The sequence below is a fragment of the Ailuropoda melanoleuca genome, chromosome 3, assembly GCF_002007445.2.
Source record: "Ailuropoda melanoleuca isolate Jingjing chromosome 3, ASM200744v2, whole genome shotgun sequence".
NCBI lineage: Eukaryota > Metazoa > Chordata > Mammalia > Carnivora > Ursidae > Ailuropoda > Ailuropoda melanoleuca.
In genome coordinates, this window is record NC_048220.1 from 25,502,670 (window position 1) to 25,520,398 (window position 17,729).

The 17,729-nt window shown below is 43.5% G+C and overlaps 1 protein-coding gene across 3 annotated transcripts in view; it reads right to left on the reverse strand.

Annotated features, from left to right (window-relative positions):
- Positions 1-608: 608 nt before the first annotated feature.
- The window catches only part of SPOCK1 (SPARC (osteonectin), cwcv and kazal like domains proteoglycan 1), a 500,255-nt gene continuing 483,134 nt past the window's right edge, over positions 609-17,729 (reverse strand). For 2 of the 3 annotated variants that reach the window (XM_034656051.1, XM_034656049.1), the window contains 5 exons: positions 16,919-17,035; positions 13,212-13,433; positions 8,247-8,309; positions 1,873-2,010; positions 609-1,394 (listed from right to left, as the gene is read on the reverse strand). In XM_034656051.1, the coding sequence (XP_034511942.1) occupies positions 1,204-1,394; positions 1,873-2,010; positions 8,247-8,309; positions 13,212-13,433; positions 16,919-17,035 (731 nt within the window). In that variant the 3' untranslated portion in view covers positions 609-1,203. The remainder of the gene's footprint in view (positions 1,395-1,872; positions 2,011-8,246; positions 8,310-13,211; positions 13,434-16,918; positions 17,036-17,729) is intronic. The other variant, XM_034656050.1, reaches the window with a different exon arrangement.

A 17,729-nucleotide genomic window follows, 5' to 3' on the forward strand; every position in this document is an offset into this window, starting at 1 on the left:
GGGATATGTATCCATGCCTTGGGAAAAGCCCTTGCGTCAGAGGGAAGGTAAGAACCTGCGGCAGACAGGATCGCTGCAGCCCTGTGGTGCGGGGAGGGCTTGAGCTGAAAATAAAAAGATGGCTTGTGAAGTTGCCCATGTGGGAGTCTCATGGCTTCTGCAAGAAAAGTGAGTGAGGCGGACAGAGGCTTATCTAAATCAAAGGGCTTCCAGTAACTCTGCTAATGCATAGGGAAAGGAGCCTCCTCAGCCCGTAGGCTACAAGTGCTAACTCTTAGTGCAAAAAAAGGACTTCTGATACAAATTTCTTATTCCAGAAATTGTGATCCAGGTCTGGACAAGCTGACAAATTTATAATTGTTTGTTTGTTTCTCAAATGAGTTTCTAGAAGATACTGAAACGCTTTTTCTGAGTCATGTGTGTCTTGTACACGTAGTCTACTCTGTACATACAGACATCTTTATGGACGTACAGAGAAGCATCCAGACGCCATTGTTCATAAAATTCCCACAAAGGAACTCTTGACTGAATTAAGGCTGTTTATAGGAAGCCAGATAGAGTGATATGAAAAACTAATTTTTAATTATTAACACGAGGGGCANTACAGAGAAGCATCCAGACGCCATTGTTCATAAAATTCCCACAAAGGAACTCTTGACTGAATTAAGGCTGTTGTTTATAGGAAGCCAGATAGAGTGATATGAAAAACTAATTTTTAATTATTAACACGAGGGGCGGTGGGGATAGGGCGGAAGAAAGTACAGTGTGGTGTGTTTTCCACGACATCTACAGGACACAAGAAAAGCACTTAGACACCGTAAGGCCGGGAACCATGCTGGAATGACCACTGGTGTGGGTAATCGAAAAGCATCTTGGACGTTTACAAGGTGGGGGCTCCCTGCACCGTCAGAATCCCACATACATCACATGCTCATTGCAAAAATCTCACGGGAGGGAAGGAGGCTCTAATTCAGCCAGCTGCTCCCCTGTCTAAGAAACAAAACACAACACCCTTCTTCCCACACAACTGTATGCAAGACCAGAATGCTCTGGGGACAAGGAGCAGTCTTCCAAACCTCAGGTCGGGTACAGAGAGCCACAATGGAGCAGAGGCCTTGGTGCTGTGGAGTCTTAGATACAAATGCAGGAGTAGGAAGTGACTCGCAAATCTGTGCAAACCTCGTGTCCTCGTCCTCGTGGGGACTACCATATGTAGCCCACCTCGTCCTCTTTGTCGTCGTCCTCATCCTCATCATCCTCTGTCACTGCTCGGGTGTGCACCCTCGGTTTCCCCAATTGGTCCTTTGGTCCCAGCTCCCGTTCGTCCTCTAGGTCATCTAGCAGGACCACAGAGCCGCCACTGCCAAAATCCCCTGACGTCTCCTGCTCCTCTTCTGAAAGAAGAAGAAAGAAAGAAAAGATGGGAGGTTAGCTGCCGCTTTTACCTCTGGACCATAGGAGTGGTTCCTTTTCATGTGACTCAAGAGTAGGGAGAAACCACGCATTCTACTCTCTGAATATTGGAGCATCTCTGTCTGGATGGGGTTAGTCTACATGGCGTGGACCGCAAGCTTTGTGAACCCCAGAGGGCTGGAGATGCTCCTACATTCTTGCGTGGAACCTTGGAAGGTTTATCGAAATCATTCTCTGTCAAAAAACGTGATCCAATCCCCTGGTCAGGGTGATTTCCTGTCACTCAGAAAGCTAGCTTTGCCTACTGTAGTGGGGCTTCAATGTCACTGCGTCTCCACTGGAAACTGATTCACTGTAGACCACAGATATGTCTCGAGATTCTTCCACCCAGATCTTTATAGTCAAGACCTGCCAGTCAACAGAGGTCATTGTGGGGCTGACGCAGAAGGCCCTACTCACCACAGCTCACGGCGCCCTGTTTCCTGGAGCCGGCCAGCTCGTTGCCGTATTTATCCACACACCAGCACTGCCCCGTGCTGCCGTGGCACTGCGTGGCTTTGTAATAGCCCTCCTCGTTACACCGAGGGACGAATGCTCCTGAGGGAAGAAAAAGTCCAATTTGAACCCAGTGTGCACAGATAATCAGGGTTAATGCCCCCCAAGAGAGACAAGAAGGCTTCACACATCAGACGGGATTTCCTGCAGAGCTAGGAGGGAGAATGGAGTGGCTGGTTATAACTTAGTCAAGATCTACAGGGTCCTGGATTGGCTCAAGGAGAGACAGGGTCCCGTCTTGGGTGAGTTCTTATTTTTCCCTTTAAAATGTGAATGGGTACTATTCTTATTAATAACTTCTTAATAGTTTCCCAGTTTTATGGAGATAGGATTGAGATGCAGCACTGGGCAATGTCTAGTGTACAGCAAAATTTGACTTATGTATGCTGTGAAATGATTATTGCAGTAAGTTTAACATCTATCTTTCCTTTGTGATGAGAACTCTTAGAATTGACTACTAACAACTTTGCTGTGTACCATTCTGCAGTGCGGACTGTAGTCCTCATGCTGTACGTTAAATTCCTAGTACTTATTTGTGCTAAAACTGGAAGTTTGTAACTTTTGACCACTGTTCTCCAATTCCCCCTACCTAAGGTAACCACCAGTCTGATGTCTTTTCCTATGAGTGGTTGTTTTAGGTTCCGCATACAGGTGAAGCCATACGCTATTGGATTTCACCTAGCATCTTGTCCTCAAGGTCATTCCATGTTGTCACAACTGGCAGGACTTCCTTCTCTTTTATGGTGTATAATATTCTATTGTGTATACACACACATACAATAATTTCTTTATGCATTCATCCACTGATGGACGCCTAAGTTGTTTCCCTATCTTGGCTATTGTAAATAATGCTGCCATGAACATGGGGGTGCAGATACCTCTTTGATAAAATGTCATTTCCTTGGGACATATTCTGAGAAGTGGAATTGCTGGATTATATGGTAGTTCTATTTTAAGGTTTTTGGTGAACCTCCATACTCCTTTCCATAGTGGCTGTACCAGTTTGCATTCCCATCAATAGCACACAAGGCTTCCCTTTTCTCTGTGACCTCACCAACCTTTGTTGTCTCTTGTAGCTTTGATGACAGCCACTGTAACAGGTGTGAGATGGTATCTCATTGTGGTTTTGATTTGCATTTCCCTAATGATTAATGATGTAGATCATCTTTTTTTGTTTTTTTATGTTAGTCACCATACAGTACATCCCTGATTTCTGATGTAAAGTTCGATGATTCATTAGTTGCATCTTTTGATGGACTTGTTGGCCATCTGTATATTTTTTATTAGACTAATGTCCATTCTGGGGTGCCTGGGTGTCTCAGTTAAATGTCTGACTTTTGGTTTTGGTTCAGGTCATGATCTCATGGGCGATGAGATCAAATCCGCACCAGGATCTGTGCTACGTAGAGTCTGCTTGAAGGTTCTCTCCCTCTGCCTCTCCTCCTACTCTCTCAAATAAATCTTTAAAAAATAACGTCTGTTCAGATATTCTACCCATCTTTAAATCATTTTTTTTTTTTTTTGCTGTTGAATTGTGTGAGTTCTTTAGNCTGTTGAATTGCGTGAGTTCTTTATACGTTTTGGCTATTAATCCCTTCTCAGATATATGGTTTGCAGATATTTTTTTCTCATTCTGTAGGTTTTCTTTTCATTTTGTTGATAATTTTGCTGTTCGGAAGTGTCTTTAATTTTTTAATGTCGGTGCTTCTGGTGACCCATCCAAAAAATCATTGCCAAGGCCCATGTCAAGGAGCTTTTTCCCTATGTTTTCTTTCAAGGGTTTTATGGTTTCCATTCTTACATTTGAATTTATCTTATACCACTCGTCAAAATTGAGATCTAGTTTCAATCATCTTTTATATGTAATCAATTCTCCTAGCACTGTTTATTTAAGAGACTGTCTTTTCTCCAGGGAGTATTCTTGGCTTCCTTACCAAATATTAGTTGACCTTATATACATGAATTTATTTGGGGGCTCTTGATTCTGTTCCCTTCGTCTTTCTGTTTTTATGCCACATGCCATTTTGATGACTGCAGCTTGAAATCAGGAAGTGTGATGTCTCCTTTGTTCTTCTTTCTCAGGATTGCTTTGGGTAATGTGGATATTTTAACAATTTTAACTCTTCTGATCCACAAACATGGGATTCCTTTCAGTTTATGTGTGTTGTCTTTGATTTCTTTCATCAGTGTCATATAGTTTATAGATCTTTCACTTCCTTGGTTAAAACATACCAGCTACAAAACAAAGAAAATCTTCTTCCTTTACTTGGATGCCTTTTGTTTCTTCTTCTTGCCTGACTGTACTGGCTAGGACTTCCAGTACTATGCTGAATAGGAGTGTTAAGAGTGGATACCTTAGGGGCGCCTGGGTGGCACAGAGGTTAAGCGCCTGCCTTCAGCTCAGGGCGTGATTCCGGTGTTATGGGATCGAGCCCCACATCAGGCTCCTCCGCTATGAGCCTGCTTCTTCCTCTCCCACTCCCCCTGCTTGTGTTCCCTCTCTCGCTGGCTGTCTCTATCTCTGTCAAATAAATAAATAAAATCTTTAAAAAAAAATAGTGGATACCTTAGTCTTAGAAGAAGAAGAAAAGCTTTCAACCTTTCACCATAGAGTATGATGTTGGTTGCTGTATGTGGCATTTACTATGTTGAGGTTTGTTCCTTTTATACCTAATTTGTGTTGAGTTTTTTAAAATGATAAATGGATGTTGAACTTTGTCAAATGTATTTTCTGGGTCTATTCAGACACCACCTTCTAGTAATGTGATGTATTTTGAACCATCCTTGCATCCCAGGGTTAAATCCCATTTGATCATGGTAAATGATCCTTTTAATGTACTCCTGAATTTGGTTTACACCTGGAAACATCACAGAAAAGCAAATATGTGGGCCCCACCCCAGATCTGATGAATCAGAAACTTTGAGAGAAGGGCTTAGCAAACTGTGTTTTAATAAAGCCTCCAAGTGATTCTAATACATGCTGAAATTTGAAAACCACAAGTTTATAGCATTGTATATCTGAAGTTACAGTCCCACTTATAACAGTATATGAGCCTTTCCTATTGCCAAAGAGTTGTCTATTTCACTGTCTTGATTGTTTCACTTTGCATTATTCCTATAATGCTTTCTAATTAGAACAGTTACTGTTTTGGTTTTTTTTTTTTTTAATAAATGCACCTGAAGGTAAGTTTTACTTTAATTGCTTCCCTCTGATTTTGGTACACAAAATTTTCATTTTCTTCTGTTTTGTACTTTTTATTTCATCTTTGATTATATCCCCCCCCCCACCATGTATGGGGTTTGTGTAAATAATCTCATTTTTGGTTTCTACTTGTGTTTTAGCAAGTGAATTTAATCTGTGATAGGTTTTGGGGATTGTTTAGTTTTCTTTTGTGGCATAAACCAAAGCAAATATTCCAGTGTGTTTGAAAAGATAATACATTCCCTGCTTATGTACAGGAATACATATATATGAATGCTGATTAATGTTACTCATTTCTTTCTTTGGTCTACTTGAGCTAAGTTTCAAGAGGTATGGTAGGTATGACAATTCCTCCTTGGAATTCTCTTAGGCATACCATAATATGGTGGGGAAAAAATGAACATTTCAGCAATATGATAATCCCTCTTTGGCTCTAGAATTCCAAACAGACTCCTTTTCATAAAAATCTTTTAATTTCAATTTTTGGTGGAATGGTTTAACCTTTAACTCTCTAAAAGTTAACAATTGGTCTCATAATGAGTTTTGGTCCATTTACATTTGCTCTTCTTCCCCCCACCCTTTCCTGACTTTCGTTGAAATGATCAAGTCCATCTTTTTCTTCTGTAGGTTTAACAACTATATATTCTATTCCCAGTATGCCTGTTAGGCCTCTCTTTCTCTGGGAAAGAATTTCTGTGGGAAATTCAACAATAAGATTTCAAGTTAATCTAGGTTTTATTTTCTACCTGAATAAACTAGAAGCTTTTACTCTCACTGTTCCCAACAGTCTGAAATTTTAATTCTTTCTTGCTATAGAACATTTCTATAGGTCATATTTACTTAGGTTTAATAGCATGTCTGTCTTCTTTTCCACAATTAGGTCTAGATAATTCCTCCTGGGAGTTTTTCTGTAGAGTTTTAGTAAGTCCGGGGTTAGTAAACTTAACCTGTGGTTTGAGAATACCTCTGTCCTCACACTTGAATGCTCTGATTCTCAGTTTTGGTTTTTCTTAGAGTGTGTGTGTTTCATAATTATGTGCTCATATTCTATGGGAAAATACTCCTGCCTATGACCAGAGTAGTAACACTGATTTGAAGACAAAGGTCTTTGCTTACCTCTCTGGCTTTCTACTCCCTGATTTTATTTCAAGTAATAGACTCCAGAAGGAAGTGTAGCATGGGAGGCAACGATTTTACAACTTTGAACTGGATTTAATCTCAGATCCTGCTGATTGTGGCAACAACTCTTCAACACCCTGCTCACCAGGCTAGTCTAAGATGACCAGGCTCTCAGAGAGCAAATGGATAACCATAGAAAACCATTCCTAAATGATTGATAAGTAAATCTGCTGGTGTGAGAGTTGGGGGTGGTGCCCACAATCTCAGCCAGTGCACAGCAGGAGGAAGGAAAAGAAAAAAAACAAACAAACAAACAGATAATTCCTATAACCAAAAGGCAGAGAGGAGAGAGTTGTGAATAGATTCTCAATCAAGGCCTGCAAAGGAAAAGAACTACTATAAAGCTGGGGAAATACTGATCCTTCTTGAGCTGCAGTTGGAAAACCATAGCCCTTGACACACACACAAGCATACAGGGCTTAGCCTCCAGGTGGGTAAGAAGCAGGTGACGCTCTAAATCTATAATGTAATAGAATGACCGTTTTCCCAGAGTAGGCAGTAATTATAACTGACTGTTGCTTATTTTTTTAAATTCAAATGCCCCTGAAAATACATGCATTATATTAGGATATTTAAATAATGTGCAAGAAAGGTCAATGATATTTTTATGAGTCAGCCAGAGTAATCTCCGTGTGTGGGGAGATGTGCCAGTTTTAAAACTAGGTGGGATTCATCATAGGACAAAGATGGGCACTTCATTCGGGTGAGCTAGGGAAAATGGAAGATGAGACGTTTTATCTCAGACTATGTACCTTATAAATGTCTCATTCATTATTAAATAATAAGGCAGAAGATCTCCATAGCGAATGAAAATAAAATTTTCAGAACAGATGTACACTAATTCTAGAACTGCCTGTGCACCTCCTGCATGGAGACGTGAGCACGAGCCCTTGCACTGGAAAGATCTAGGGGAGGAGGGAGCCAGCCAGTTTGCCTTCACACCAGAAAGATGCCTTGGTCTTTCTAGAACCTAGGTCCACACAGGTCAGCTTCTTTCTGAGTCGAACAGGGGGCATTATCAGAAGTGAAGACGTCTGAGGCAAGCCAATGAATAAAGTAACTCTCAGAAGTAGAAGGAAGGAAGAGAATCTAGCTACTCTGAGGTGACCCAAAAAGCAGCGAGGACAACCTGCCAGACTGCCTACTTTTGACAGTCTGCAGAAAACTTGCCCATTTTCCTCCAGTAAATAGGTACACGTCTGAAACGCCACACTGCTTAGGCACTGCACCTGCTTAACAGGAGTAATTCTGAATTACTGTATTGCAGCCGTCAGCTCTCCTTTCAAAAAGCAAGTAAAGCAACACAGACTCCTGTTTCGGCCAACAAATGAGATTTACCACGCGCTGCAATGGCTGGGTCTGAATGCCATGATGCCCCCTGAGTGCCGGAGGAAGAGGACACGTGGCTGCACCTTCAACAAGCCAGCATTTGTTACCTGTACCTCAGCCACAGACTGGCATGTCCGGGGAAAAACACAGGTAACATTCGGACCGAGAGAGAGACGTACACTGTCTGAACAGCCTGTACGATTATGCACATGAAGCCAGATACGCATTTAAGCACCCTCAAGTCTTTGAACCCTATCTGACAAATACAGAAGAGGGTACAGCTCATCTTCCTCCTCGAATGGACAACTTGATCTGGGGAGTAATTCAGGAATTTACAGACCCAGTGAGGGCGGAGAGATGGTATGGGATCCCCGCCCACTAGTCCTGGGCTCAGGGAGGCAGCAACCAGCTCCCCATCCTCAGATTACCTCTGGCCAGCTGTCTGGGGATGAAGTGAGGCGTTTCTTTCAGGAAACACTGGTACCTAATTGAATAACCATTGCTGTGGCTCAATATTACAAGAGACATGGATGGTTTAATTAAACGAGTGACAAGAAATTGTACTTACCCAACAGGCTTTTCCCCTTGCTCAGCTTCTGAATCCTGTTCATTTCATTCTGGCAAGGGAGACCTAAAAAATAATTTATGAAAGTCAGTTTCCAGATGGTGCAGGACATAATCTCTAATGATTGGCTTCACTCTTGACGTGAAATGTACACAATGACACACCTGGGACTGGAATTACTCCATATGCTGTTATTATACAGCAAAACAAATTCAGGCCATTAGTGTTACTAATTTAAAAAAAAAAATCTTATACCGCAAGGTACTTGAACAGTATTTGGGGGCTACTTGCATTGTATACTAATTTTTCTGCCCACTCTCCACTGAGGCAAATGCCAACTAGGTGATCTGGTAATGGCTGTTTTAATCAGCTGAGAACCAGGATCAAAGTTTCCTAGTGGTTAAATGTTCCGAATGCACACCCCGGAGCAACTAACCAGAGGGAAGGTGACAGATCTTTCATGTACCCCCGGGTCTTGCTGCAGGAGAGAAAGAGGATTAGACTTTCTGACTCACGGCCCCAGGAAAGTACAGCACAGGCCTCAGGGGACAACTATGAAGCTATCCAAGATATGCAGAAAGGCAGTGAATAGAAAAAAGGGAAACCTTAACTCCCGGCTCTGCCACCTTATAGCTGAATGCTTTGGATAAGTCTCTCTCTCCACTTCCAGGTCCTCAGTTATGAAACACCTGTTGTGGTGAAGGGCTGACACAGTGGGGGGCATAGGAGTGTGTGGTTCTCCTATCTCCCAAGAACTTACTCCATTCTGAGCTGAAAGCAAGATGGCCTCACCGTCTTGAGTGTCACCCTGACTTGGCAGGGCACATCCGTCCTGTGGCTCGGGGAGGCTCTGCTGTGTGCCCCAGGGCCTTACACTACTTCTGCTCAAGCAACTTTGGGGCCTGGAGTAAGTACCTGAGCACCTCTTTGCATCTGTTACCCTGTGCATTACACACTACCCCGTTTTGCTGCTTGTTCCGTGAGAAAAGCTAATAATTTTGTTCACTTTGAGTATAGAAGAAAGATGCCAACTAAAAACAAGGAAAAGACAAATAAATTCTGTCTTTGAAGATTAGCATTTACTAGGACACACATACCAGAAAATGTTCTAGAACTTTGTCTTACTCTTTACAACAAAGTAGGTACCATTATTCGTTTGTGTGAAACCACAGGCATTTGAAAGTCTATTCCAAGACAGCACAAGTCACCTGCATTCACATAACACTGTCAGTTCCTCAAATTGTCCCACGGTGATTTAAAAAATTCTACTTCTCTTTCAACAAGGAAACACGAATCAGGCTGAGACCTACTAGAAACTGCTGCAAGAAAAACAGTCAAGAGCAAGACCAAACTCCAGGTTAAGAATCCTAACAGGAAAAAACTTTGGCTGCTGAGCAGGTGACAAGAGTTACCAAAGACCCCTCTAAGTAGTCAAGGCTGCTAGTGAAAAAGACAGAGCAGAGCTCAACGCAGATACAAGGAGTCAAGGACACAATTAAACACTGGAAGAAATGAAGGTTGTATCTGAAGCGGAAGTCAGGTGTAACCTCCATGTTACTGATGCTTCTGCGAGAAGACTACTCAAATGGAGCCAAAGTTTTAATTCCACAGCTTAAAAATGCATGACGTGTCCCCGGGAAGGGCACACACAGACTGAGCCAAACTAAGACATGTCCAAGGAAATTCATGTCCTCAAAAGGGAAAAGAATTAACATGGGTTCCCATTACTGTACAGCTAAACCAGTGCTAGGAGAACCATGTTTAAGATAGCAGGACAAGGAACTCTGGCTCTGAGACAGTTGTACTTAGCATCTTTGTTTCGGTATTAAAAGAAAACAAAACAGCAATATTTAAAAATATTCAAGTGTTATTTCAAGGAATAGAATTCCAGGGAGAATTTTTGAAAAAAAGCTCTAAAACCCAAACAGAAAACTAAAGAAAAATATCAAAACCAGTCAATAAATGATCCTACTACAGGGAAAATTAAAAAGTGTGCTCTCAAAATTTTCTGGGGTCTGAGGCACTCAGAGCCTTAATTGTAGAATATCTACACGTTTATCCAGTAAAAATACCACAGATGGAATACCTGTGGCGTACAGCTACGAGAGTGCCTTGGAGACAAATGTCAGCCTTGAGTACACACATTAATCAACAGGAAATAATGAAGAAACGTGGAGAGTAAACAGAACTCCGAGGACTGGCTATGGGTCAGGGAGGGTGGTGGTGGGAACCCAACAAAAAATAAAGAACCTCACTTAATAAAAGAGGGAAATGCACAAAATGAGAAACAAAAAAAGAACTGCAACGAATTGACTTTGATTATACTTGGCTCAACTTCTCCTCCCTAGAGGCCATCATGTGCCATGCGAGGGGGTTCCGGCCTCCTTCAGCCGCTACTCAAAGGACAGCCCGCCCAGGGACATCCACATGGTGCAGTGACCGCCTCTGTCCCTTGGTAAAGGCAGTAGCCTCACTCTCAGGGTCCCAGGGGTCACCCCTCTGCAGGAGGCGCTCGCCCTGAGGCTTTGCTTACTTCCGTGAAGCCTGAATGCTGGCTACAGTCACATGAGGTTACAGGGACTCAAGCCCACAGTCATCTCAGTACTGGATCACTCCGGGTAGTTCTATTAAGACAAGAACATGAGATACAGATGTAGTGAAGAGAAGGGCCATATGCACCCCAATGTTCATAGCAGCATTGTCCACAATAGCTAAATCGTGGAAGGAGCCGAGATGCCCTTCAACAGATGACTGGATTAAGAAGCTGTGGTCCATATATACAATGGAATATTACTCAGCTATCAGAAAGAACGAATTCTCAACATTTGCTGCAACATGGACGGCACTGGAGGAGATAATGCTAAGTGAAATAAGTCAAGNCTAACATAATATAATAATAAAATAAAATTAAAAAAGACAAGAACATGGCTAAGATTCAACACTGATTTGAAAGTACCAGCTGATAGGATGAAAAAGAGAGGAGATTAAAAAAAAAAGAAAAATATCACTTTGCACACCTGAAAAATCAAAGGAAACCAATCCGAATAATTATTACAAACAAAAGGAGGACTTAGTAAGGTGGCTGTGAACAAAATTAATCCTGAAACAACCACCAGCAAGGAAATATAATAGGAAAAAAAATCAATTTTGTTTACAAGGAGGATAAATACAAGGGAAGTATAGTGAGAAGAAAACTTAAAAATGTAACTCCACTGGTTAATAGATGCTGACCTAGAATCCAGGGATTCACTATGACACAGCTATCAGTTCTCTCTAGATTAATAAGACCTACAACAATAAGCATAGGAATATCCAGATAGATTCTGAAAGATGAGTGGCAGGAGAGGGTGGCCCCGCTAGGTGTGGGAATAGACAGATATACCTGAAGAAGTTTTATATACAATAGAGGAAGCATTCAGATTCGAGGAGGAAGACGGGTTAGTCAATGAATGACAGAAAGGTAACTGAACAACTCTCTCCAGGGGTGGGGGAGGGGCTGGGACCCTACTTGACCACACCCCGAAAAAATCTAAAGTGATACAAGATATCACCAGACAACCAACCAAAAGGTACTGATGAAAACACAAATACAAGAGAATTGCTTCAGTATTTCATGGTACCAAATACCTTTCTAAGCTTAAGGTAAGCCTTATGGTTTCCAAGAACCCATAAAAGATGGAGAAACTTCACATTATTATATTGAAAAATTTCTAACAAAAATGCACCAAGTCAAATTTGGGGGAACAAAAATACTTGCAATACACGTGACCAGAACAGTACTAATGTAATCCATTTAGGGAAAATTCCTAAAAACACACAAAAGATGACACCAGAGAACTAGGTATTCCTGACAAGAGTAAAAATTAGTGCAATCTTTTTGGAAGGCAAATTGGAAGTAACACTTAAATTAAAAATGCACATATCCTATGGCCAGTAATTCTGCTTGTAGGAATGCATCTTGTAGTCCTATAAACAGACACATGGACTTGACGCTGAGTGCCCTTGTGCAATGCCTACATTTCCTGCTCTGTGTGGATAGTGACTCGGAACGCATGCAGGCAGAGACACACCGATCATTTTAAAACTCTAATATTTGTAGCCATCTTCCATTCCTGGGCGGGGGGCAGGGGGTGGGGGAGCCATGCTCTACAGCCGTGCTCAGGATAGATTATCCATGATCCCTGACTCCGACTCAGCAGATATGGGACGTGGGACTAGAATTCCGATACAAGCCACTGTCCGCTAGACCAGCTAGCTGTGCAATGCCACGCTTGGGTGTGCAAGCCCAGGAAGCTCAGACAGAAGAAGGAAAGCCAGGCCATGCGGCTCCTCCTGGAGACTCCGAGCTCCCGCCTCTGGATTCCTGACAGGCTGTGGCGAGCTCTCTTGTCTGACTTGCCATGATGTGAGATACTCCTGTCTTCTTTCCACAAACTCCTCAAATGCTGTCTCTTTATTAAGTGAGCTGGAGTTTCACCAAAATATCCTTGCCTCTGAGATTCAGTATAAATCTGTATTTACCCTGGAGAAGCTGACAAGAGGCTTTCTCTAAGGGGAACAATGGAGAATTCACGCGACGGGGGCATTACGGTACTCTGCCATTTGTACAGTTCTCACGTAAAGGATCTCACAGTGACCTTGGGAATGATGTAGCAAAGCTTTCTACACCCATTTTACAGATGTAAAAGCTAAGGCACGAGACAGTTAAGAGATTTCCCCCAGGGGAAGTGAGGTATTGGGCCCTTTCATTATGCTCTTGGGTTTTCTAATATACAATGATAAAAATAGAAATAAATGAGAAGAAAAGAGCCTTTGCGTCTGCCATTCTATCGGCTGAATTCTTTGTTCTCTAGCCATGCCCTTTGGCCTGCTGACCTCCACCTGCCTCCCTAGTATGTGATACCCGGGCCTTTGACGGCCAATGTGGCTGCCCTGAGTGCGGGACCGCCCCACCTTCCCCTGCCTCACCTCCAGGCTTCTGGAAGCAGTAGCACCACTCGTTGTTGGAGAGCTTGCCATCCTTGAAGGAGTCACAGGAGTTGAAGAGAGGCTTGATACAGGGCTCATACTTATCCAGGTAGATGGCATTGATCTCTGAGTGGTCAAGCAGGAGGTCATAGTTCATGTCCAACTTGTTGAACATCCAGCCCAGGGAGTCCTTGCAGATGGGCAGGATGCTGGTGTCAAATCCTGCAGAGAGAAGGGTGCATGTCAGAGGCCAGCAAGCCTGGACTGGCCTGACCCAAGAGGCGGCCCAGGGCCCACCCACCCCCTCCTCTCCTGAGGCACTTTCCCTCCAAGGGTCAGTCTCAGGGGCTACTGAGTCTGCCCTACTAGAAGATACTATTGCTGTGGGGGGTTCAATAAAATAATTTAAAATGCTCTTAAACAGAAGTCAGCATTTGAGGAAAGTATGTCCCAAAGGGAACAACTCCCTAACACAAATTTATGTGGAATGTAAATATGAGTTTTCATTTACCAGACTTGCTCAGAACAGGGTATGCCCCAAAGGAGGAGTACAAACATGGTGAGCAAAAGGAAAAACTTGTGATTCTGCAAACTACACTTTTATATTTAGGGGAAAATATCTGAAACACCAAAGCAAAAGAAACTATAGTAAAAAAAGATGGCAGTGAAATGAAACTATACGGCACAATCCAGAAGCGCTGATTACGTCCCAAAGGACTGTTAAATCCAAGCCGTCTGAACATTAATGGGAAAACAAGCCAGGTACCTGCCTCTGTTCCCCATTCTTCTTTTCTGCAGTCCCCTCAAGAGATACATGATATGGAATCCAAATTGACTCAGACAATGATTTCTTTCTTATTTCCCTGGGGGAGGAGGGGTAGTTTTCTTAAAGAATTATTATTTGTTTCCACAATGGGAACTGTGCGCACTAGAACAATAACACTTTGCTTAACACTCAGGATATTGAGTCTACTGCCGACAACCCCCAGAGAAGGCCCCAGATCCAAAGTTGGTCTTTCTTTCCGAATCAGAGCTCTGTGCAATCTCAAGTTGTTCCATAAGTTGGATTTGTAGAAGTGGTTTTATTTTCCCAGGAAAATTCCTATAAAAGTTCATTTTTCTGTTATTTAAGGTAGTCCTCTAAGCAACTTATTTTTCATTATCTCACTGAATCCTTCTAAGAGTCCTCTAAAGTGCTGTGTCCCTTCTACTTTACAGTTGGGGGCGGGGGAGCTCAAGGCTTAAGCGGCTTGCTCGAGATCTTCTAACCGTGGAGCTGGGCTTCCAAGGCCCGTGGCCCAGCCCTACTCTCCCAATCCCTTTGCTCCTGGGGCTGCCTGTGCCGCACGCGACCCTCCCACCCTGAGGACACCCAGCTGGCTGGAGGCCCAAGCCTGAGGATGGGCAGTGCAAGGCGGTGGTCCAGCGGCCACAGCTGAGGCCCTGGTGGGGCTGACGGCTCCCTGTCTGCTCAGCGGGTTTCTGTATTCATTACAACGCCGCTTGAAGAACAGGAGACATAGCAAAGTGCACCCAGCCTTTTAAAAGCCTTGGTTTTCTATTAAACGTTCTTTACTGTACAGAAACCAGTGACGTAAGTACAGCACCTCCACCTCGAAGCTCTTCCAGAACCCTCTGCTTCCCCTGTCAATCCATGTTCATCAGATGCTAACAAGCTCCTTGAGGGCAAAGACCACGTCGCGTAGCCTCTGCCAGTGTCGGCACGTAGTGAGTGCTCAGTAAAAGCAAGTGTGGAGAGAAGTTCTCGAGCTACTGCAGAGTTTGGCCCTTCAACCCTAAATATCAGTTTATAAAGTTATTCCCATCAACACCTTATAACATGTCTTAGAACACATCCCCTTTCTCTATAGAGACTAGGGGGCATAATGTGGCCTCTTCTTTGAGGTCACGACTGAACAATCTCTATGACGAGGATGTCCTTAGGGACTGCTGAATGAAGCAAGATCATTTACTCTGACACTAATTGGCTCCACAGTTTTATATAGAATATTTTATGTAATACACATCAATTTTATGGGATATTAACATTTTCATACGTGGCCAAGAGAAGCTTACTGCTCACTGACCACCAAAGAGAAGTGCCAAAGCTGGTTGGGCCATCGTCTGCAGGTGAAGCCCCTCCTCCCAAACACCTGTTTGGAAAGTTCTAGAGAAAAGGCACCTGCATCTGGTATCTAGAGGTGGAGGGGGAAGAGAACAGCCCTTTGAGTTGGCCCCAAGCATGTGGGACTTGTAAGGTTCCATGGTTTCCTCTTCACAACTCCTGAATTTATGAAAACCTCTCTCCCTCCTGTGGCCTTGAGGGCTAACCCACCCTTGGTCCTTTATATTCCCTTCACTGCAGTTGCTTGAGGACATCACACCTTAAAGCCTCTTTGGGGACTCACTTTGCTTCTGGCCAAGGGCAGGTCTTTGGCTAGCTCCCCAGCTGTCTGCACAAGGAGTCTCGTGGGACTGGAGGCCACAAGAAGCAGGTCTCTGCGCATCAATCTGCTTCCTTGAAAGGTTGTTCAGAAAGCCCGAGGGCCTGGCTGCTCCTAGAGGATCCCAGGGAAAAGTTCCTCTAGACCATCTGTGAACGAATTGTCCACAAACTCTCAAGGAAGCCTCCGTCAGGAATGGAAGAAGAAACTATCTTCCTCCTCCTTTCCCAGACTCACCCACCTGAAACCACTCTTTGGATACTTAGATCCTGAGAAGCAAACACTATCTTCCCCTTCAACTGTAAAATCCAAACTAGGGAAGGAATTGCCCCTTAGATCAATATTCTGTACCAGTATCTACAGCTACAAGCCACAAAGAATAACCCATAATTAAGGCAATCACTCTTATTCTGGCCGAACACCAGAGAGTGGTTAAGCTCCGGATCCCAACAGATGTAAAACTCCATATATTCGAACAACTGTGTTGTTGGGTAAGACATTCTGAGCCACTGGGCCACAGCGTGGAGAAGACTACCCCTAATTGTCTTTGAGTTCAAGGTGATGAGAGAGTCCATTAAGGTACAAAGATGCTGACCCACTCTGAGTTTTCTCTTTAGCTTATGAAGAGGCCCTGAATACAGGCTCCGCCAATGCACTGATGGAGGAGGGGATAAATGACCGAAGATGTTCAGTACAGAGTTGCTTATAAAAGCTGAACATTAGGAATGACTTCAGTGCTCTGTAATAGATGTCTAATTACATAAATTCTGTCCATAACTTGAAATTCTATGTAGCTATTACAGAGTGCACTACTGACGAACAGCGTTTGCCCTTTTGACCTTCCAAAGCTTCTTGCTGAGTGATAAAAGGGCATAGGACAGCCTGTGGCGCGTGTGTTGTCTGTATGTACGAAGACACAGGTGTTGGTTTTTTTTCTGTATGGTAAGGAAAACAAATTGCAAGTATATGCCACAGTACGCTTACAGCTGTTCAAATCGTGGATTGTTAAGTATTTTTTGTATTTTCTGAAGTCTCTATACTAAACATATGATAGTTTTGTGGCCAGACTTTAAAAAATTAAGTTGTTATATGGAGGAGGGGGAAATGCATTGGAATCAAGAAAATATTTTAAGTCAGTGTGTGCATATAACATAGTGTTTCTTTGATTACCCCAAAAGGCTACTGTTAAGTCAACAGTGTCTCGTAACTAAGGAAACGTGGTACGTAAAATGAAAGAAATTAGTGAGAATAAAGTGGTCTTACTGCCTTGAGCTGCATCAGAGATGGTGGGCTTGATGACCCTGTTGGCATCCTCGTGAAGGGCTCCAAACCAGTCTTTCAGGCGGGACGCGAGGTTCCTCAACTCCTTATCTGTGCAGGCTGCGGCAAAGCAAAGGGAAGAAACAGTGGGTCCATGGACGTTCTCCTCTTGCTAGCTCTCCGCCCTCAGCATGCAGTGCCGTCCACAAAGCCATGCTCAAAACAAACCTCCCTCTCCAGCCACCATGCAGCACCTTACCCCACTTGGAAAAGATGCTGCCGCCGCAGGTAAGAGCACGACAGAAAGCCTGGACTCCCGGGGGAAGCAGCATTGCTCAGAACTGAATCTGGACTGCCTCCGAGCTGTTAAAAACCAATGCTCATGGTCTCACAGTTGTGCACCGGCCTCCAAAGACTAACGGATCCCTCTCGCTAACCCGATAGAACTTGCTACCGCATTCTGCCGAGATCACATTTTCCACAAACTCCTGCCAAGAGATTAACACTCAGGAAGAGCGAATGTCCTTAGCAAGAGGATGCCTGGAACACCAAGATTTCCCAATAACAATGGACTATCGATGTTGTTTTAGCCCAAGGTCAGGATTTGTGCCTGTTCTCCTGGCCTTTTGGGAGACTGACTTGACTTTCCCCTAGAGGCAGGTGGATGCCACCTTCATCCAAGAGTCCTTTCTATTGGCATGCCACCCATCTCTAACTGTGAGGCTCATCTTCTAGGGTACACGACAGGAACTGGGGCCAAGAAATACTCCACCTGAGAACAGGAAGAAAACCTAAATGGGATGGGGGGGCACGC